The sequence below is a fragment of the Engystomops pustulosus genome, chromosome 9, assembly GCF_040894005.1.
Source record: "Engystomops pustulosus chromosome 9, aEngPut4.maternal, whole genome shotgun sequence".
NCBI classification, from domain to species: Eukaryota; Metazoa; Chordata; class Amphibia; order Anura; family Leptodactylidae; genus Engystomops; species Engystomops pustulosus.
Genome location: NC_092419.1, coordinates 86,345,875 through 86,367,106, shown reverse-complemented (window position 1 = coordinate 86,367,106; position 21,232 = coordinate 86,345,875). Strand labels below are relative to the sequence as shown.

Here is a 21,232-nt window from a genome sequence, read left to right as displayed (position 1 = left end):
CATTATTTACTGGGGGGCTGTGTGAGGCACATTACTTAGTGGGGGACTGTGTGAGGCACATTACTTACTGGGGGGACTGTGTGAGGCACATTATTTACTGGGGGGCTGTGTGAGGCACATTACTTAGTGGGGGGCTGTGTGAGGCACATTACTTACTGGGGGGGCTGTGTGTGAGGCACATTACTTACTGGGGTCTGTATGAGGACATTACTTATGGGGGGGCTGTGTGAGGCACATTACTTACTGGGGGGCTGTGTGAGGCACATTACTTACTGGGGGGCTGTGTGAGGCACATTACTTACTGGGGGGCTGTGTGGATACATTATTTACTGGGGGGCTGTGTGAGGCACATTACTTAGTGGGGGACTGTGTGAGGCACATTACTTAGTGGGGGACTGTGTGAGGCACATTACTTAGTGGGGGACTGTGTGAGGCACATTACTTACTGGGGGGACTGTGTGAGGCACATTACTTACTGGGGGGCTGTGTGAGGCACATTACTTAGTGGGGGACTGTGTGAGGCACATTACTTACTGGGGGGACTGTGTGAGGCACATTACTTACTGGGGTCTGTATGAGGACATTACTTATGGGGGGGCTGTGTGAGGCACATTACTTACTGGGGTCTGTATGAGGACATTACTTATGGGGGGGCTGTGTGAGGCACATTACTTACTGGGGGGCTGTGTGGGGACATTTCTGGGGCGTGTTCACACATGGCACTAGGACAGGCCTTGGTTTGATCGCATATATTTTCCAGTAATACACATGTGATGGGTAACTCGCACCTGGTTTTGTTTAAATGCAAGACAAACGTGTGAGCGCAGCCTTTCAGTATTTGGGGAGATTGTTAGGGGCGGCAGCAGGATAACGCTGCCAGGGAACCAAGATGTAGGGACAATGAGGAGCATAAGATGTGGTGATGGGGATTTCTCCTTTGTTCTCTGTAGCTGTATATACCAGAAGTAACCTTGTTATTGGCACAACCACATGTGAGGGGGTTATGTACAGGAGGGGGCATTACTGAAAGTGCAATACACATGCATTGGGGCCCGTGCCCCGGATCTTTTACCACCCTAGCAACGCCCCTGCTCTCCAGAGATGCTTAGTTGGGTTTAGGTCAGGGCTCTGGCTGCACCAGTCAGGAATGGTCACAGAGATGTTCTGAAGCCTCTGCTTTGTTATTTTAGCTTTGTGCTTAGGGTCATTGTCTTGTTTGATGGTGAACCTTTAGCCAAGTCTGAGGTCCAGAGCACTCTGGAAGAGGTTTTATCCAGGATCTCTCTGTACTTGGCCAAAATTCATCTTTCCTTCAATTGCCAGTGGTCCTGTCTCTGCCCCCATAGCATGATGCTGCCACCACCATGTGTCACTGCTGGGATTGTATTTGGCAGGTGATGAGCAGTGCCTGGTTTTCTCCACACATGCCGCTTAGAATCAACACCAAAAAGTTCAATCTTCATCAGACCAGAGAATCTTATTTCTCATAGCCCGGAAGTCCTTCATGTGTATTTTGATGAGAGGCTTCTGTCGGCTGCAGTGATATTTGACTTTGTAGAACTTTCTCCCATCTCCTTACTGTATCTCTGGAGCTCAGCCACAGTGATCTTGGGGTTCTCACCAAAGTTCTTTTCCCACGATTGCTTAGTTTGACTGGACAGCCATGTCAAGGAAGAGGTATGGCCGTCCCAAACTTCTTCCATTTAAGTATTATGGAGGCCACTGTACTCTTAGGAACCTTGAGTGCTGCAGAATTTCTTTTGTAACCTTGGCCAGATCTGTGCCTTACTACAATTATGTCTCTGAGCTTCTTGGGCATTTCCTTAGACCTCATGACTCTTATGTGCTCTGACATGCACTGTGAGCTGTGAGGTCTTATATAGAAATGTGTGTGCCTTTCCTAATCAAGTCCAGTCAGTTTAATTAAACACAGCTGTACTCCAATGAAGAAGTAGAACCATCTGAAGGAGGATCAGAAGGAAATGGGCATGTGAGCTTTTTTTTTTAACCTTCTTTTTTATTTGGTTTTAATAATAAGTGAGAGGCAGATATACAAAGAGAGGCATTAGGCATTATATAGAAATGTGAGTTAAATATGCGTATCACAGCAAAGAGTTGGAATACTTATAACCATTTGATATTTCCATTTTTCTTGTTTAATAAATAAGCAAAAATAATTTTTTAACAGTTGGCTGCAATGAAAAAAAGAGTGAAAATTTTAAAGGGGTCTTGAATACTTTCCATACCCACTGTATATATATAAATATATGCCACACTTAAATAAATACCAACAATGAATATACTGCACTTATTTATATATACCAGTAGTGAATATACCACATGTAAATAAAGACAGAAATAAGTGTACAGCATACCAGGGCTGCCATAAGAGAGGCACATGTATAACTTTCTGCATTCTCTCCCTGTGATAGCCTGGTATTGCCCTGTCTTCATCCTGGTTGGCTCCTCACGGTTGACAATTCTTCTCCATCAGCAAATTGCAGTAATTACACTCACACTGTGCTCCTACATAATATAACCCCTTACTGCTTATCATGCTGTGTCATGCACGACCCAGACATACTTTTGGATTGGAGGCCGTGCGGCCAACCAGGCAAATTGACGCCCCTAGCATCTAGAAATGGCTATGATTGGACATGGGGTTGCCATGCAATATGTCTTGGTCGCGCAGGACAAATCCAAAGCCCGGACCCAAACCTAAAGTTTAAAGTCCGCTCATCTCAAGTCACAACAAATATGAGTGTCTAGTTATTATGGACAACAGACTATAGTTTTGAAAATGATCTGTTTGTTGGTAAATTCCCTGAGCATTAAAATAATTAAACCTACACTTATAACTGTGGACTTTACTAATTCCCATTCATTGTGACCTGCACTGAATAATGCCGCCTCTACACCCATATACTTAATGCCCCCTCTAGTGGCCGCTTTCGAATCCTGCCCACTGAAAGGAACCCCCACACTAAATAATACCCTCCCATTGTCTAATTCACCCACAATAAAAAATAACTGAATAGTGCCCCTACATTAAATAAGTAATGTCCCCACAGCCCCTAGTAATGTCCTCACAGCCCCCAGTAATGTCCTCACAGCCCCCGGCATATAATTCCTCACAGCTCCAAGTAATGTCCTCATAACCCCTAGTAATGTACTCACAACCCCCAGCATGTAATGTACTCACAACCCCCAGCATATAATATCCTCACAAACCCCAGCATATAATATCCTCACAGCCCCCAGCATATAATGTCCTCACAGCCCCCAGTAATGTCCTCACAGCCCCGGTTATGTCCTCCCCAGCCCCCAGCATATAATATCCTCAAGGCCCCAGTAATGTTTTCACGGCCCCCAAGTAATGTCCTCACAGCCACCAGTAATGGCCTCACAGCCCCGGTAATGACCCCCACAGCCCCCAGCATATAATGTCCTCACAGAAACCAGTAGATAATGTGCCCCACAGCCCCCAGTATATAATGTGCCCCACAGCCCCCAGTATATAATGTACCCCATAGACCCAAGTATAAAATGCCCCCCTCACCACCCAGTATATAATGTCCCCCACATATAATGTCCCCCACAGCACTTATATAATGTCTCAACAGCACCCAGTATGAAATGTCCTGCTATAGCACCCAGTATACAATGTCCCTCACAGCCCCAGTACGTGATATCCCCCTGTAAGTTATGTCCTCAGAAAAGAATAGACGGCTGGACACACATGCAGGCTGCCGCTCCAGGCACTGTCTATGGACTGACAGAGAGTTAGGCCCCTTCCACACTAGCGAGTGTGATGCGATGAACTCGCATCACACTCGCAACGCAAGCTGCCGGGAACTGCCGCAAGCTGCCGCTGCACCGCGGGAGTGAACTCAGCATGTCAGTTCGCTCCCGCGGTGCAGCGTTCGGGCCGTGCGTTCCCGGCAGCTTGCGTTGCGAGTGTGATGCGAGTTCATCGCATCACACTCGCTAGTGTGGAAGGGGCCTAAGGCGCTTCTTATCCACGTCAGATGAATAGAGCAGCAGAGCACATGCACAACTAGCTGCGCTGTTCATTCGGGATGCAATGGGGGTACCAGGGTGCCCGGCTCTCAACATATGTATGGGTCCTAATACTGAGGGCTTGAGACACACTTCTGTCAGACTCTGCATGATAAATCTTGCGCACGATCCGACTGAGCACCGGAACGCCCCCTTCTGTGCAGAAATTTGTGTTGCATGATGCCGCGTCACAAAAGGGTCACGTGCGACACAAATGTCGTGCAAGTCGTTTCAACTGGAAAGAATGTGCAAGGTCCATAGTAAATGTACACGCATGCAGATCATGGACCACAGAAATCAATGGTTCTGCACATGGATGTCATTTGTGCAGTCCAATTTTTCTTGACTGATGCAGGGGAACCAAGTTTTTTCCCATCTAAATTTTCCAAATATTAGTTTTGTTCTTTCGGAAATGTAATAAACCTATGTGGGTATGAGACTGATACCACTCGAGGTGAAGATGGATGACTTTTCTGTAGGCTTGTTTTGAACATCCGTCTGAAAGAGTCCTAAGGGCATCAGTTTTTTCTCTTTGGGACGTTATAGAAGATTTCCACTCGTATTAGTTACTGTCTATATGGCCAATCACATCTCCTATTCCTTCCATGGATCCGCAGTCTGCTGGAATAAGATTGAAGTGTGCATTTTCTTTTCACGTGTGTGGACCGCAGCTGAAATTTTACTTATATCACACACAAGCTGGAAAAATTTCCTTTGTAGAAAATAAAAAAGTAAGTGGAGCGACTCATATGATGGTTTGGGGTACATTTAAATCAAAACTAAGGAACTGCAAGGCAATCGCATCTGTGCAGAGGCTCCGGAAAAAATGAGAGCAATTGGTCACCCTCATGTTGCGGTCACACCCAGCACTTTGATTCTGTTTGGAAGCACAATAAAAGCACATGGGAGAAGTGCCACAGCCTGATCACATATGCGTTTCCATGGAAATGCATGTGATTGGTAACCAGCACCCGGTGTCTTGTATAGTTTAAATGGAAGACACCGGTTGCTGCGCATATGTGATTGGGCCGTGGCACACCCCCATGTGCTTTCTTTTCACTTTTAAATGGAATCAATGCGTTGTATTTGTATGTGAATTAGTAAATGTGGCCAAACCCGTAATGCAAGGGAGGAGCTTGGTCAGTATATACTGTAAATGCACTTACATTGAAACACTTGTATTGCTTGCATGCAAAACACATGACCCCCATTCCATAAACATTTTAGTGTAAAAGTGCTGGTGATCAGGACAAGCTCCTCCCCTTTGCCTTTGAATTGTGTTTCAAAATGCAATCCGAGCTCTTGCCTTAGGCTATCTGCACACGTTGCGGGCATGCGGAAAATCTGCATGCACTATGTGGGGTTTTATGTGCCTTTTCCTTGCGGATTTGTCTATTTAGTGATGTGCTTTCTATGGAGCTTTCTATGCATGCAATTTTTTATCTGTTTTGTTTCACCTGATCTGACATAATTTCAAGCAAAAATCTGCACCCAAATCCGCATCTTGGTGTGAATTTGATGCAAATTTGTTGCAGATTTTCACTCTTTCATAGACTTCAAATATCCGTGAGGAGGAACAAAAAAACTAACACGATTATTGGTTTATTTTCCGCACTGAGCAACAACTTCTGCACGACAAAAACCACATTGTCTGTATTACTTTTCCCACATCACATTCACTTGAAAGCTACTGCATTACACTGAGGATTTTCTATACCAAAATCTGCATTTAAGATTTGCACGGAATCTACAAGGTGTGCAAATAGCCGCGACATAAACCGTTTCATCTTTTTATTTGTTTGCTTCCCTGTTCTTGGCTGGAAACATTTTCTGCAAATTAAAAAACGAAATCCAAACTTTTAAACAGGTGCATAATCTATTTGATCTTGATAATAAGTTGGTACTTTAATTCTCAAACTAAATTTCCCATAATTTATTTATTTATTCTCTCCTCCCTGACACTGACCTGTCACCTCTCTTCCCTGACACTGACCTGTCACCTCTCCTCCCTGACACTGACCTGTCACCTCTCCTCCCTGACACTGACCTGTCACCTCTCCTCCCTGACACTGACCTGTCACCTCTCCTCCCTGACACTGACCTGTCACCTCTCCTCCCTGACACTGATCTGTCACCTCTCCTCCCTGACACTGACCTGTCACCTCTCCTCCCTGACACTGACCTGTCACCTCTCCTCCCTGACACTGACCTGTCACCTCTCCTCCCTGAGACAGATCTGTCACCTCTCCTCTCCTCCCTGACACTGACCTGTCACCTCTCCTCCCTGACACTGACCTGTCACCTCTCCTCCCTGACACTGATCTGTCACCTCTCCTCCCTCACACTGATCTATCACCTCTCCTCCCTGACACTGACCTGTCACCTCTCCTCCCTGACACTGATCTGTCACCTCTCCTCCCTGACACTGACCTGTCACCTCTCCTCCCTGACACTGACCTGTCACCTCTCCTCCCTGACACTGATCTGTCACCTCTCCTCCCTGACACTGATCTATCACCTCTCCTCCCTGGTATCTTTCCTCCCTGACTATACATCTAGTACGCACCACACACACACACACGCCCCGGAGTTCGGGGAGGAGCTTGTCCCGGAAGCAGCGCGCTGATTGGCTGCACGCGGATCCGTACACACAGGTGGCAGAGGGATGCTCGGTGTGTGGTGGGCACTGGCCGCGGGCGCCCTCCTGTGTCTGCCCGGAGCGCCCGGCCTGAACAATGGCTTGGCGCTCAGTCCTCCTATGGGCTGGTTACACTGGGAGAGGTTCATGTGTGAGACGGACTGTGAGAAGAACCCGAGCAGCTGCATCAGGTGAGGGCACAAGGAGGAGGTCACAGCCCGGGGGTGGGCGGCACTTTCTATATCCCCCAGTTACTGCCCCTCCATGTACAGATCAGGGGGAGGTCATATGTGTCACCGTGTAGTCACCTTCTAATGTCAACAGCTTCCTATAGGCTGTGGCTGCCCAGCCTGGAGCGGGCACTGCCCTCATCACCAGTCATGAAGCTCATCCTGCACCTTTCTAAAAGTCCAAAACTTTATTCTTCAATCCAGCAGTGGAGTATAATGTGAATCCTCTCACCGTATCATTACAACACAGTCTTATCTGCAGTACAATATGTACTTGCTGTGCACCAGAAAAGAGGAAATAAATTCCATTTGCAGTACAACCCGCCCCCGGCATTTCCTTGTGGGCTGTTTTACGGCTGTCACTGTGCACTCCACGTGATATCTCCGAAATAATCTTTAGGTCAATAAGATCAGGCAGATGCAGGTGTAGCAGGGCCAAGTGGGTCAGGCCACGGTCACACGTTCCACTAGCAGTCCGTTCTTAACACTACGTTAGCGCACAGGCAGCGGTCCTCGGCCCGAACGCACATGTGTTTCCAGGGAACGTGTGACCGCGGCCTCAGGTGCTGCAGCGCCAAGTTGGTCAGGTGTAGCAGAGGTGATGTGGGTGATACCACACATGGCGTTTTTGGTCAGTTTTTCCCAATTATCTTAATAAACAGGTTGTAAGCAGCCAAACGCATGGTAAACGGTCAAAAATGGACCAAAAACGCCATGTGTAGCATCACCCTTAGGCCGCAACACATTCCGCTTGCTTTGCATTCATAATAGGATGCTAGCGCACAGGGTGTGGTCCTTGGCCCGACCGCATATGCGTTTCCAGGAAACCGCATGTGATCTATAACCAGGCCTGGAAACGCATATGTGATCAGGCAGAGGCGCTTGCATCACGCAATAGACGCCTTAAAAGGGACTTCCATGCTGTAAAGAAGAGCTGCCTGGAACATCAAAAAACGGCCACCTTTACATGAGAGCTCCTACACACCGTTGGATACAGTCATACTTCAGATTGTAGCTCAGGTCACCATCAGAATGTAACTTTCCAGGTGATCTATGTCCTTGTTTTCCAGTGAGCAGCTCTTCATGCAGATGGCGGACATGATGGTGTCTAATGGATGGTTAAAAGCTGGATACAAGTATCTGTGCATTGATGACTGCTGGCTGGCTACAGAGCGCGACGACAACAACAGACTGCAAGCCGATCCCACAAGATTTCCTGGAGGAATCAAGAAATTGGCTGACTATGTGAGTTACCTACATATACACGTCATATACATCATGTATACATAAATGGAGGGTCCCCACAGGCCACTACAAGGATACTCAGCGCACCATGGCCGCGCATAATGGAAGTCAATGGTCCCTGCACCAATAGAATAAACAATGGGTGCACTTAGCCTGTCTCCTTACAGCTCCAATAATACGGTTTTGCTGGATGAATGTACAACTAGGAATTATACTGTAAGAGACAAAGTTCACAAGACGTCTGCGGTGTTTGTCATGATGTTCCTAGGTTCATGCTCGTGGATTACTGCTTGGAATATATCAGGATGTGGGTAAGCAGACCTGTGCCGGATATCCGGGAAGCCTGGGCTTCTATGAGTTGGACGCACAAACCTTTGCCGATTGGGGCGTAGATCTGCTCAAGTTTGATGGTTGTAATTATGAAAGCCTGGAGCAGCTGGAAGATGGTAAGAACTACACCTTATTGTAATGTAACACAAGAAAGTAGCTCATCAGGTCAAATCTCTCCCATCTATAACAGATATAAGATTACCGTATTTTTCAGACTATAAGGCACACAAAAAATATAAGGTGCGCCTTATAGTCCAGTGCGCCTTATATATATGAACCATACTTGCAGACAACAGCTGCCTTGAACTGTGCACAGGTCTGCCACCTGCCGGTCATTCATCTTTATAATCCGGTGCGCCTTATAGTCTGAAAAATACTGTACATCCCATCATATGAGCCATTCGCTACACATGGCACAATCTCACTTGGTGATAAGCATTTTATTGCTAAATATAGAAGTTTTATTTAGGTGCCTCTTTCCATTCCCCTTTCTGTACATATGTACATTTAGGAGAGTTGGTGTAAATTGTTTGAGGCCCATACCGGTATCCAACATGCTAAGGGTCACATAGGCCTAAAACAGACCTGTCCCCAGGAATGTGATTTTTTAGCTGGTGAAAGGTTCCAATAGCTTATGCGATGCTTATTTTAAATATGCCTTTGTCAGTATTCTGAATACTATTACTACTTTATAAAACTTTATTTCACATTACCTGGCTCCCTGTGAGCAGTGTGTGGAGAGTTTTGGGAGAGGGGAGTAGCTAGTGCTCCTCCCTTCAAACCAAGATTGAGTAAAGGGCGAAATAATCACAATTCCTGGTTGTTCACTAGAAATTTCAATTATTTTAAGCAGGGTCTGCTCCAGGTTTCTGTAGGCCCCTGAGTGACAGAGCCTCAGTGGGCCCCTTTGCAGTGAACTCACATGGCAGCATTCAAAATTCAGAAAATAAAACAGTCCCTAGTTTATCATACCAAACAGCCCCTTCACCCCATGGATTCCTTATGTACAGCCTTATGTGGGTGTCCCCCCCCCCCCCCCCAGCAGCTCTGGGCCCTGGCACTTGCCCAGTTATGCCCTGTGCTGGCGCCGGCCCTGATTTCAAGGCTTGTACGTTATAATACTGGAGTGCATGCAGTGGTAAATGTCCCCCAGTGATACTATGTGGGGAAGGACCACTTGTTCATGGAATGGAGGGGTCAGCTGGTTTTGTTATTTAGTTTAATTCTGCTATAAAGCATTTTATTTATAATTGGACAACCCCATATTCAAGTTCTCTCCCAATATAAACCATTTAAAACTTAAAGGGGTTGGTCACTTTACCTCATGCTTTTTGTAATGTGTGCGGCGCTCTGGGAAATCTCTGTCATCTCCATAGAGATGAATGGAGCAGAACTGACATGACGATCATCTGCTCCGCTTATCTCGGGAAGTGACCAGGCGTCCGACAAAGGTACCTCGGACCCCCTGTTCTCATCATCTGGGCTGGCTGTATACTACAGGGGGCAGGCTGGGCTGGCTGTATACTACAGGGGGCAGGCTGGGCTGGCTGTATACTACAGGGGGCAGGCTGGGCTGGCTGTATACTACAGGGGGCAGGCTGGGCTGGCTGTATACTACAGGGGGCAGGCTGGGCTGGCTGTATACTACAGGGGGCAGGCTGGGCTGGCTGTATACTACAGGGGGCAGGCCGGGCTGTGCTGTATACTACAGGGGGCAGGCCGGGCTGTGCTGTATACTACAGGGGGCAGGCTGGGCTGTGCTGTATACTACTGGGGGCAGGCTGGGCTGTATACTACTGGGGGCAGGCTGGGCTGTATACTACAGGGGGCAGGCTGGGCTGTATACTACAGGGGGCAGGCTGGGCTGTATACTACAGGGGGCAGGCTGGGCTGTGCTGTATACTACAGGGGGCAGGCTGGGCTGTGCTGTATACTACAGGGGGCAGGCTGGGCTGTGCTGTATACTACAGGGGGCAGGCTGGGCTGTGCTGTATACTACAGGGGGCAGGCTGGGCTGTGCTGTATACTACAGGGGGCAGGCTGGGCTGTGCTGTATACTACAGGGGGCAGGCTGGGCTGTGCTGTATACTACAGGGGGCAGGCTGGGCTGTGCTGTATACTACAGGGGGCAGGCTGGGCTGTGCTGTATACTACAGGGGGCAGGCTGGGCTGTGCTGTATACTACAGGGGGCAGGCTGGGCTGTGCTGTATACTACAGGGGGCAGGCTGGGCTGTGCTGTATACTACAGGGGGCAGGCTGGGCTGTGCTGTATACTACAGGGGGCAGGCTGGGCTGTGCTGTATACTACAGGGGGCAGGCTGGGCTGTGCTGTATACTACAGGGGTTGTTCACTAGAAATTTCAATTATTTTAAGCAGTGTCTGCTCCAGGTTTCTGTAGGCCCCTGAGTGACAGAGCCTCAGTGGGCCCCTTTGCAGTGAACTCACATGGCAGCATTCAAAATTCAGAAAATAAAACAGTCCCTAGTTTATCATACCAAACAGCCCCTTCACCCCATGGATTCCTTATGTACAGCCTTATGTGGGTGTCCCCCCCCCCAGCAGCTCTGGGCCCTGGCACTTGCCCAGTTATGCCCTGTGCTGGCGCCGGCCCTGATTTCAAGGCTTGTACGTTATAATACTGGAGTGCATGCAGTGGTAAATGTCCCCCAGTGATACTATGTGGGGAAGGACCACTTGTTCATGGAATGGAGGGGTCAGCTGGTTTTGTTATTTAGTTTAATTCTGCTATAAAGCATTTTATTTATAATTGGACAACCCCATATTCAAGTTCTCTCCCAATATAAACCATTTAAAACTTAAAGGGGTTGGTCACTTTACCTCATGCTTTTTGTAATGTGTGCGGCGCTCTGGGAAATCTCTGTCATCTCCATAGAGATGAATGGAGCAGAACTGACATGACGATCATCTGCTCCGCTTATCTCGGGAAGTGACCAGGCGTCCGACAAAGGTACCTCGGACCCCCTGTTCTCATCATCTGGGCTGGCCGTATACTACAGGGGGCAGGCTGGGCTGTGCTGTATACTGCAGGGGGCAGGCTGGGCTGTGCTGTATACTGCAGGGGGCAGGCTGGGCTGTGCTGTATACTGCAGGGGGCAGGCTGGGCTGTGCTGTATACTGCAGGGGGCAGGCTGGGCTGTGCTGTATACTGCAGGGGGCAGGCTGGGCTGTGCTGTATACTGCAGGGGGCAGGCTGGGCTGTGCTGTATACTGCAGGGGGCAGGCTGGGCTGTGCTGTATACTGCAGGGGGCAGGCTGGGCTGTGCTGTATACTGCAGGGGGCAGGCTGGGCTGTGCTGTATACTGCAGGGGGCAGGCTGGGCTGTGCTGTATACTGCAGGGGGCAGGCTGGGCTGTGCTGTATACTGCAGGGGGCAGGCTGGGCTGTGCTGTATACTGCAGGGGGCAGGCTGGGCTGTGCTGTATACTGCAGGGGGCAGGCTGGGCTGTGCTGTATACTGCAGGGGGCAGGCTGGGCTGTGCTGTATACTGCAGGGGGCAGGCTGGGCTGTGCTGTATACTGCAGGGGGCAGGCTGGGCTGTGCTGTATACTGCAGGGGGCAGGCTGGGCTGTGCTGTATACTGCAGGGGGCAGGCTGGGCTGTGCTGTATACTGCAGGGGGCAGGCTGGGCTGTGCTGTATACTGCAGGGGGCAGGCTGGGCTGTGCTGTATACTGCAGGGGGCAGGCTGGGCTGTGCTGTATACTGCAGGGGGCAGGCTGGGCTGTGCTGTATACTGCAGGGGGCAGGCTGGGCTGTGCTGTATACTGCAGGGGGCAGGCTGGGCTGTGCTGTATACTGCAGGGGGCAGGCTGGGCTGTGCTGTATACTGCAGGGGGCAGGCTGGGCTGTGCTGTATACTGCAGGGGGCAGGCTGGGCTGTGCTGTATACTGCAGGGGGCAGGCTGGGCTGTGCTGTATACTGCAGGGGGCAGGCTGGGCTGTGCTGTATACTGCAGGGGGCAGGCTGGGCTGTGCTGTATACTGCAGGGGGCAGGCTGGGCTGTGCTGTATACTGCAGGGGGCAGGCTGGGCTGTGCTGTATACTGCAGGGGGCAGGCTGGGCTGTGCTGTATACTGCAGGGGGCAGGCTGGGCTGTGCTGTATACTGCAGGGGGCAGGCTGGGCTGTGCTGTATACTGCAGGGGGCAGGCTGGGCTGTGCTGTATACTGCAGGGGGCAGGCTGGGCTGTGCTGTATACTGCAGGGGGCAGGCTGGGCTGTGCTGTATACTGCAGGGGGCAGGCTGGGCTGTGCTGTATACTGCAGGGGGCAGGCTGGGCTGTGCTGTATACTGCAGGGGGCAGGCTGGGCTGTGCTGTATACTGCAGGGGGCAGGCTGGGCTGTGCTGTATACTGCAGGGGGCAGGCTGGGCTGTGCTGTATACTGCAGGGGGCAGGCTGGGCTGTGCTGTATACTGCAGGGGGCAGGCTGGGCTGTGCTGTATACTGCAGGGGGCAGGCTGGGCTGTGCTGTATACTGCAGGGGGCAGGCTGGGCTGTGCTGTATACTGCAGGGGGCAGGCTGGGCTGTGCTGTATACTGCAGGGGGCAGGCTGGGCTGTGCTGTATACTGCAGGGGGCAGGCTGGGCTGTGCTGTATACTGCAGGGGGCAGGCTGGGCTGTGCTGTATACTGCAGGGGGCAGGCTGGGCTGTGCTGTATACTGCAGGGGGCAGGCTGGGCTGTGCTGTATACTGCAGGGGGCAGGCTGGGCTGTGCTGTATACTGCAGGGGGCAGGCTGGGCTGTGCTGTATACTGCAGGGGGCAGGCTGGGCTGTGCTGTATACTGCAGGGGGCAGGCTGGGCTGTGCTGTATACTGCAGGGGGCAGGCTGGGCTGTGCTGTATACTGCAGGGGGCAGGCTGGGCTGTGCTGTATACTGCAGGGGGCAGGCTGGGCTGTGCTGTATACTGCAGGGGGCAGGCTGGGCTGTGCTGTATACTGCAGGGGGCAGGCTGGGCTGTGCTGTATACTGCAGGGGGCAGGCTGGGCTGTGCTGTATACTGCAGGGGGCAGGCTGGGCTGTGCTGTATACTGCAGGGGGCAGGCTGGGCTGTGCTGTATACTGCAGGGGGCAGGCTGGGCTGTGCTGTATACTGCAGGGGGCAGGCTGGGCTGTGCTGTATACTGCAGGGGGCAGGCTGGGCTGTGCTGTATACTACTGGGGACTTGCTGGCTATATACTGGGGGGGGAGGGGGGTCTGTGATCAATGCATTTCCCACCCTCGGCTTATACTCGAATCAATAGGTTTTCCCAGTTTTTGGTGGTAAAATTAGGGGTCTCGGCTTATACTCGGGTATATAAGGTAATTATTCCTTTAATTTATATAGCGCACACAGATTCTGCAGTGATGCACAAACTTTGCCAAACCGGTCCCTGTCCCCCATGAGGCTCACAATCTAATCAACCTACCAGTGTGTTTTGGATCCTGGGAGGAAAACGGATGTTAAAGGGGTTTTCCCACGGTGGCAAGTTAGACCCTATCCACGGGATAGGGCCTAACTTGCTGATCAGTGGGGGTCTCGGCGCTGACCGACCCCTTGCTGCTCATCAGACTCATGGAGCAGAAGGCCACGCATGAAATTGCCGAGCACTGCGCTCACCGATCTCTGTCACCTCCATAGAGATTAATGGAGCAGAACGGTCATGCATGCCCATCTTCTCCATTAGTCTGAGGAGCGGCGCGGGGTCTCAGTACTGAGACCCCCACTGATCGGCAAGTTAATCCCTATCCTATGGATATCGCCGAACTTGCCTTCGTGGGAAAACCCCTTTAAGATGATATAATACAGTAGTTGCAAAGAATTATACATTTGCTTATGTTCTAATTAGCATCAGGACGTGAATAATTGATTTATATTACCGGATTGTAGCTGGACCAATTTAGCTTGTGTTACATTTCTGCAGGTTACCGCCGTATGTCCATAGCACTGAACCACACAGGTAGACACATCTTGTATTCATGCGAGTGGCCACTGTACGCTCGTCATTTATCAAAGGTAAGAATAAATAATGTAAAAAATCTAAATAAAATCTGTAAAAAAATTCTAAATAAAAAAACTTTAACAAAACTGATCTAAAACACAGGAATAATGACAGCAATGTAATAAGGCAGAACTGGCCGAATTCACCTTTCCCAATGTCCCCCCATTCACCCAGTGCGGTTATTATACCGCTGTCTGTGTCACCCTCTGCTATACCGCACCTTATCACAGTTATGTCTCCTCTTCAGGTGAATTATACAGAGGTTGCCGAGTACTGTAACTCCTGGAGAAATTTTGATGACATTCAAGACTCTTGGACAAGTCTAAAGTATGTGATAGATTTCACCGCAGCTTTCCAAGATCAGCTGGTCCCTGCAGCAGGTCCAGGAGCATGGAACGATCCTGACATGGTAGGTCCTTGTATTACCACTTATACTCGCTTGCAGTGTAAATGTTACATGAATCCATTTCACAGTCCTGCTGCTACTAACAGCATACACAAAAGATATGGTTACACTGGACATCTAACACCAGGATGAAAGATTGTATGCCAATGAGCCTGAGGGGCTCCAGGCTCCGTTAACACCTAAGGAGGCGTCCTTCATTCTGGTAGTAGGTGCCCTTTAACACTGCTTTGTTCTGTCAAAACTGCTGGTCCTTTAAGGAGTTAAATAAATCAGTCCTTCATATGTCTCAAACTTTTTTTTTTTTTTTGTTTTTTTTTTACTGAATTGGCTTTTAAGAAACCCCAGTTTACCCTCAGTTGCTGAGGACAACCTATGATGCTCTGCTTGTTGGAACAATATCCACATCACTACCAGTTTATATTCCTGGATGATGTTCCTGCTTTATCTTTGTGTTACTATTGTGTCTCCCATTCACCAGCTTGTGATCGGTAACTTTGGTTTGAGTTGGGCGCAAGAGGTCACACAAATGGCTCTGTGGTCCATCATGGCGGCGCCACTGCTTATGTCTAACGATTTAAGAAACATCAATCCAAGATCTCAAGCTCTTCTGCAAAACCAAGAGGTCATTGCCATCAACCAAGACTCCCTCGGTGCTCAGGGGTACCGGGTGCTCAAGGTAATAACAAGCAGTGATATCCTTTCACCTCCACTATTATCAAGAACATTTAATTTTTTCCCAAAATAATAATTAACATTTCAGAAGCTAAAATTTGAGTGTTGAAGCTCAACCCCAGCCTTGAAGAGTCTCTTTCCAGGCAGCAACAAAACTGAAATTTCTGGTATTGTTACTAAAAATAATCACATGTTGCCCACTCACGCTGTTACTAGTATTAATCATCTTCCATATTTATTAAAGGGGTTGTCCGGAGGCCGAAAAACATGGCTGCTAACTTCCAAAAAGAGCGCCACACCTGACCATGGTTTGGGCTGGTTTTCCAGCTCAACTCTATAAAAATGAATGGAGTTTAGCTGCAATACAACCACTACCCACGGTCAGGAGAGAGGAGCCGTTTTTGGAAGAAAGCCCCCAGATTTTTCCAGCCAACCCCTTCAATGACCAATTTCTAAAAGGGTCTTTCCAGCAGATTGGTGGGTTCCTGGCACCCCAATAAGTAGATTCTACCTAGAATAGACAGAGCTTCATCTTTGTCCATGTAATGGGAACGAGGAGCAGAACTGTTTTTTGTAAGCTCTCATATCCGATCCGCAGCATCACAATATTTATGACCCCATCCTATGTATAGATCAATAGACACATGCTACAGGACTCCTAAGCTTCTTCTAGATTCTGTAAGAGCCATTGAAATTATGTTCTGTTGGTGACGAAGATGTGATTTGTTTTTCAGGCAAATAGCTTTGAATTGTGGGAAAAGCCCCTGGCTGGAGGGTCCCTTGCCGTTTCAGTGACAAATCGCCAGGAAATAGGTGGAGCTCGAGAGTTCCTTCTGTCACGCAGCGATCTCTGGAAGGGATTAGCGTGTAAAGAGAAGTGTTACCTGACACAGCTGCTTCCTACACGCTACGAGTACGGCAGCTTCAATGCATCATTCTGCTTACCGCTATCAGTCAACCCCTCCAGCACCGTATTGGTAAGGGTGGACTAACCAGTCACAAATAATAAAGACAATGACAACAGAACCAATCACTGGAATTGACAAGCTTGAGAATTGGAGTGTTTGATTACCGTTTCTTCACTCCCTATGCGCACCTGGACGTTATAGAACGTCCCTGGGGGGGAAAGACTCCACATGGGGACGTTGTAACATCCCACTTCTGGCACCGGCTCACAAATGGATTCGGCAACAGAATCAGCGGCTGTCAAGCATGACCGCAGCGTGTGGGATCTTCCCCTATGGATCTGATCCCCCGTGCCGCTTACTGGAGGACTTCCACTTCTGGGCAGCCCTGAGGTCTGTAAAGGCCCCAGGACTGCCCGATCTTCACAGCAGTCAGACCCCTTCTGGGTCTGACTGTAAAACTGTCTGTATGCCAGACAGTTTATACTGCTCGACAATGCATTGAACTCTGCTTGATCGCTGGTTCATGCTTATATGAGTAAAAAAACAAAAAAAAGTTAACAGTAAAAGGTTAAACAGAATTAAAAAAAAAAATAATACATAAGCCCCTAAAAACCCCAAATATTTGGTATTGCCGCACCTGTAACAATCTGTATAATAAAACAGAATCATTACTGGACCTGCAAGGTAAACGCCGGGAAAAAAAAAAAAAAGTTTCAAAAATATAAATAATACCTTAACAATGCTCTAGGACAGTGATGGCGAACCTTTTAGAGGTTGAGTGCCAAAACTGCAACTCAAAACCTGCATATTTTTTGCAAAGTGCCAACACAGCAATTCAAGCAGTAACTTATTACAATCTTCTTGGTCCCTGCTATACCACAGCTTTCAATGGGCCTGAGGGCATCAATATCTTTCTCAGAAGTAGAAGAGATTTGGATTGCCACTGGAGCTTCCCTTGACAGCCCCGTGAACAGGAAGATTCAGGGGTCACACAGAATGATAACCTGACCCTGTCCACACCTCCTCTCTCTTCCTGCAGTCTCAGGTAGACCAGAATGCTTCACACTAAAATAACGCTAAGCATGGCAAGTCCTGCCATGGAATGCAGGAGGATCCCTGTCTGGCAAACTCTGCCATGGAACAACAGCCTGAGTGCCCACTGAAATGGCTCTGAGTGCCACCTCTGGCACCCGTGCCATAGGTTCGCCACCACTGCTCTAGGAAGTGATAAAAAAAAAAAAAAAGTTACGCACTCTAAAATAAGACCACTAAAAAGAACAACGCTTCTCGCAAAAAATAAGCCCTTAACTTTTTTTTTTTTTTTTTGGCTGATTAATGTGGTTATGTATATGAAAAGATGGTGATGCTAAAATGAACAAGATTTTCTAAAATTTGTTTTTATTCAGTAAAATTGAATAAGCACAAACCCACCACACATTTGGTATTGCGGCGTCTGACTGCATAATAAAACAGAATTGTTATTAGACCCGCAAGAAAAAACCCATAACACTGAAAAAGAATTTTAACACCCTTTAAAAAAAAATGCTCTAAAAAGTGATTTTAAAAATTACACTTTAAGACCACAAAAAAAAAAGTTCTTGAAAAATAAGCCCTTAACCAGATTTGTCAGTCAAAAAATAAAATTAATGCCTATGAAAGTCGGTGATGCCAAAATTAACATTTTCACCAAATCATAATTATGGCGACCCATAGAAAAATACTATTTGTATGGTAAACAGGCAAAAAAAAAATTGTCCTAAAAATGGATGATTTATTTATCCACCAACAGTTAATATAAATCTCACCAATTAGCGATAGATGCCCCAAAATTACGTACCAGAAAAGTGCATCTCATGTGGCAAAAAAAAAATGATATCCTGTACAATGTGACAATGGAAATCTGCTCTGGATTGCGCCTCCTTCCATTCTATGCCCGGCTGTGCGCCCATACCCCATATGTGGGGGGTAAACTGCTGCATCAGTACTCGGGAGAAATTGGGTATCAAACTTTGTGGAGCCTCTTATCATTTAATCCATTGCAGATGTATCATTTTCCACCCAATTAGTGTATTGTCAAATATTACAATTTGTAGACCGCACCTCCATTTTGTTTTAACCCCTAAAGGGTTAAACTTCTGTGCTTTTTCATGCACTGCGGGGTGTAGTTTCCATGATGGGGTAATTTACGAGTCTTGATATTATTTAGGCCTCTCAGTCAATTAAAAGTTGAGCAGGTCCATCTACATACGGGTTTTGGTGGTTTCCAAAAAAAACAGAAGTTACTCACCGGTAATGATGTTTCCTCGTACCACGACGGCACCAACCAGAGAGAGGGATCCGCCCCCAGGGACAGGAAACCTGAGCTTAAAAATCGTGCTCCTCCTATCCTGCCTCAGTGGGTTACAGAGACTTGGAAGAGATTCATCGTTAATACATCAGAAAAACATTTTCCATGCATGCGTAGTATGTGGATATATACCCATATACGTGCGTATATGAATATTAAACGTATATATACAAAAAATTTTTTTTTTTTTTTTTTTTGCGACACCCAATTGACCGACACCAAGAAAAAAGTAGGAAATAACACCCGGGTGGGAATATACCAGGTGCCGTCGTGGTACGAGGAAACATCATTACCGGTGAGTAACTTCTGTTTTCCCCAGCACCACGACGGCACCAACCAGAGAGATTTTCAGAGACGAAAACTTCAGGGAGGGATAATAGAGGAGAGAACCTTCCTCCCGAAAGAAAGGTCGAGAGAACCCGCCACATCCAACCTATAGTGTTTAAAGAAGGTGTGGGGGGAAGACCAACATGCAGCTTGACATATCTGTTCTAATGAGGCATGTCTGAACTCTGCCCATGATGTAGCCAGAGCTCTGGTAGAATGGGCATGAATTTTTTCTGGAATAGCTCTTTCGGCTACTTCATATGCTAACTGGATGGTAGCCCTGATCCATCTAGCGATAACCGTTGATGATGCACTTTTCCCCTTGTTCTTCCCTGAAAAGAGAACAAACAGACTATCTGTCTTACGGAATGATTCTGAATTCCCCAAATATTGAAGTACACTACGCCTGACATCTAGATTATGAAAGGTCTTTTCTTTATCTGACTTAGGCTTTGAGCAAAAGGAAGGAAGCACTATATCCTGAGATCTATGGAAGTCTGAGACTACCTTCGGAAGGAATTTGGGATCAGGTCTCAATACAATTTTATCTGGGAATAAATTAAAGTATGGAGGTCTACAGGATAGTGCAGCAATCTCGCTTACCCTCCTAGCAGATGTGATAGCTACTAAAAATACTACTTTGAGGGTAAGTAGTTTTGAAGAGAGTACCTCTAAGGGTTCAAAAGGAGGACCTGACAGAGCCTTTAATACTAAGGATAAATCCCAGGGTGGAAAACTTGACCTAGCAGTAGGGCGGAGTCTTACGGAGGCTTTAACAAATCTAGACACCCAAGGATGGTTGGCTATGTCCTGGTCAAACAGAGCTGCAAGGGCCGACACCTGGACTTTTAGGGTGGACGGTTTCAGCCCTTTTTCTAGTCCTAGCTGTAAGAACCCCAGAATGTTACCGAAATCTGGCCTACACATATCAATTGGTCTCTGACCCATAAACCTAAAGAACGCTTTCCATGTTCTTAAGTAAATCCTGTAGGTGATGGGTTTTCTACTTTTTTGAAGGGTCGAAATGACTTGACCTGACAGACCCTTTTTTTCAAGAATTAACCTCTCAATAGCCATGCCGTAAGATGCAGCCCCCTCACTTCCGGATGACAGATAGGACCCTGGGATAACAAGTCTTTCCACTCTGGCAGGACCCATGGATCTGCTACTGTCATGTCTCTCAGACTCGAAAACCAGGCACGGCGAGGCCAAAAGGGGGCAATGAGGATGACTTTCGCCCCTTCCCGTTTTATTTTCCCTAGAGTTCTGGGAATTAAGACCATTGGGGGGAAGGCGTATAATAGGTGATGGTCTCCCCAATTTTGGGAAAAGGCATCTATTGCTAACGGACGATCCCTGCAATCTATGGAGAAAAAACGATTCACCTTTCGGTTTTCCCTGCTGGCAAAAAGGTCTATTTCTGGGACCCCCCATCTTTTGGCTATCAGGTTGAAGATCTCCCCATTGAGGACCCATTCTCCCTGTCGGATGACGTTGCGACTCAAGAAGTCTGCTTGGGTATTTTCCACCCCCCTTATGTGTATCGCCTTTAGGGATGCTAGGTGAGACTCTGCTAGGTGAAAAATGTGAGAGGTTATCTCCATGAGTTGTGGACCTCTTGTTCCCCCCTGCTTGTTTATATAGGCTACTGCCGAAGTGTTGTCTGACCTTACTACAACGTTTTTGTCCCTCAGGAATGGAAGAGCTGCTTCCAGCCCCTTTAGTATAGCCCGTAACTCTTTGTTGTTTGATGAAAGGGTTGCCTCCTGAGTGCTCCAATGGCCCTGAAAAATTCTGCCTTCCATGTGAGCTCCCCAACCCCCCGGGCTTGCGTCTGTAGTAACAGTTTTTTCTGACTCTACAACCCAGGGGAGGCCCTGCTCTAAGTTTGCCCGATTCAACCACCAACTTAGAGATTCTTTTACTAATTCTGGAATGTGTATCTTTCTGTCTAAGGAAGAAGGATTGTTGTCCCAAATTTGAAGAAGGAAATACTGTAAGGTTCTTGTGTGAAACTGAGCCCAGGGAACTGCGGGGATGGTGGCCACTAGACTCCCCA

The 21,232-nt window shown here is 48.0% G+C and overlaps 1 protein-coding gene across 1 annotated transcript; it reads left to right on the top strand.

The window, feature by feature from the left end:
- The first annotated feature begins 6,677 nt into the window (after nucleotides 1-6,677).
- Nucleotides 6,678-18,348, top strand: GLA (galactosidase alpha). Its single transcript, XM_072125405.1, has 7 exons — nucleotides 6,678-6,888; nucleotides 7,998-8,172; nucleotides 8,441-8,618; nucleotides 14,436-14,527; nucleotides 14,761-14,922; nucleotides 15,398-15,595; nucleotides 16,326-18,348. Exons 1-7 carry the CDS (start codon nucleotides 6,725-6,727, stop codon nucleotides 16,581-16,583), a joined length of 1,227 nt encoding a protein of 408 aa, XP_071981506.1. The 5' UTR covers nucleotides 6,678-6,724; the 3' UTR covers nucleotides 16,584-18,348.
- Nucleotides 18,349-21,232: the final 2,884 nt, after the last annotated feature.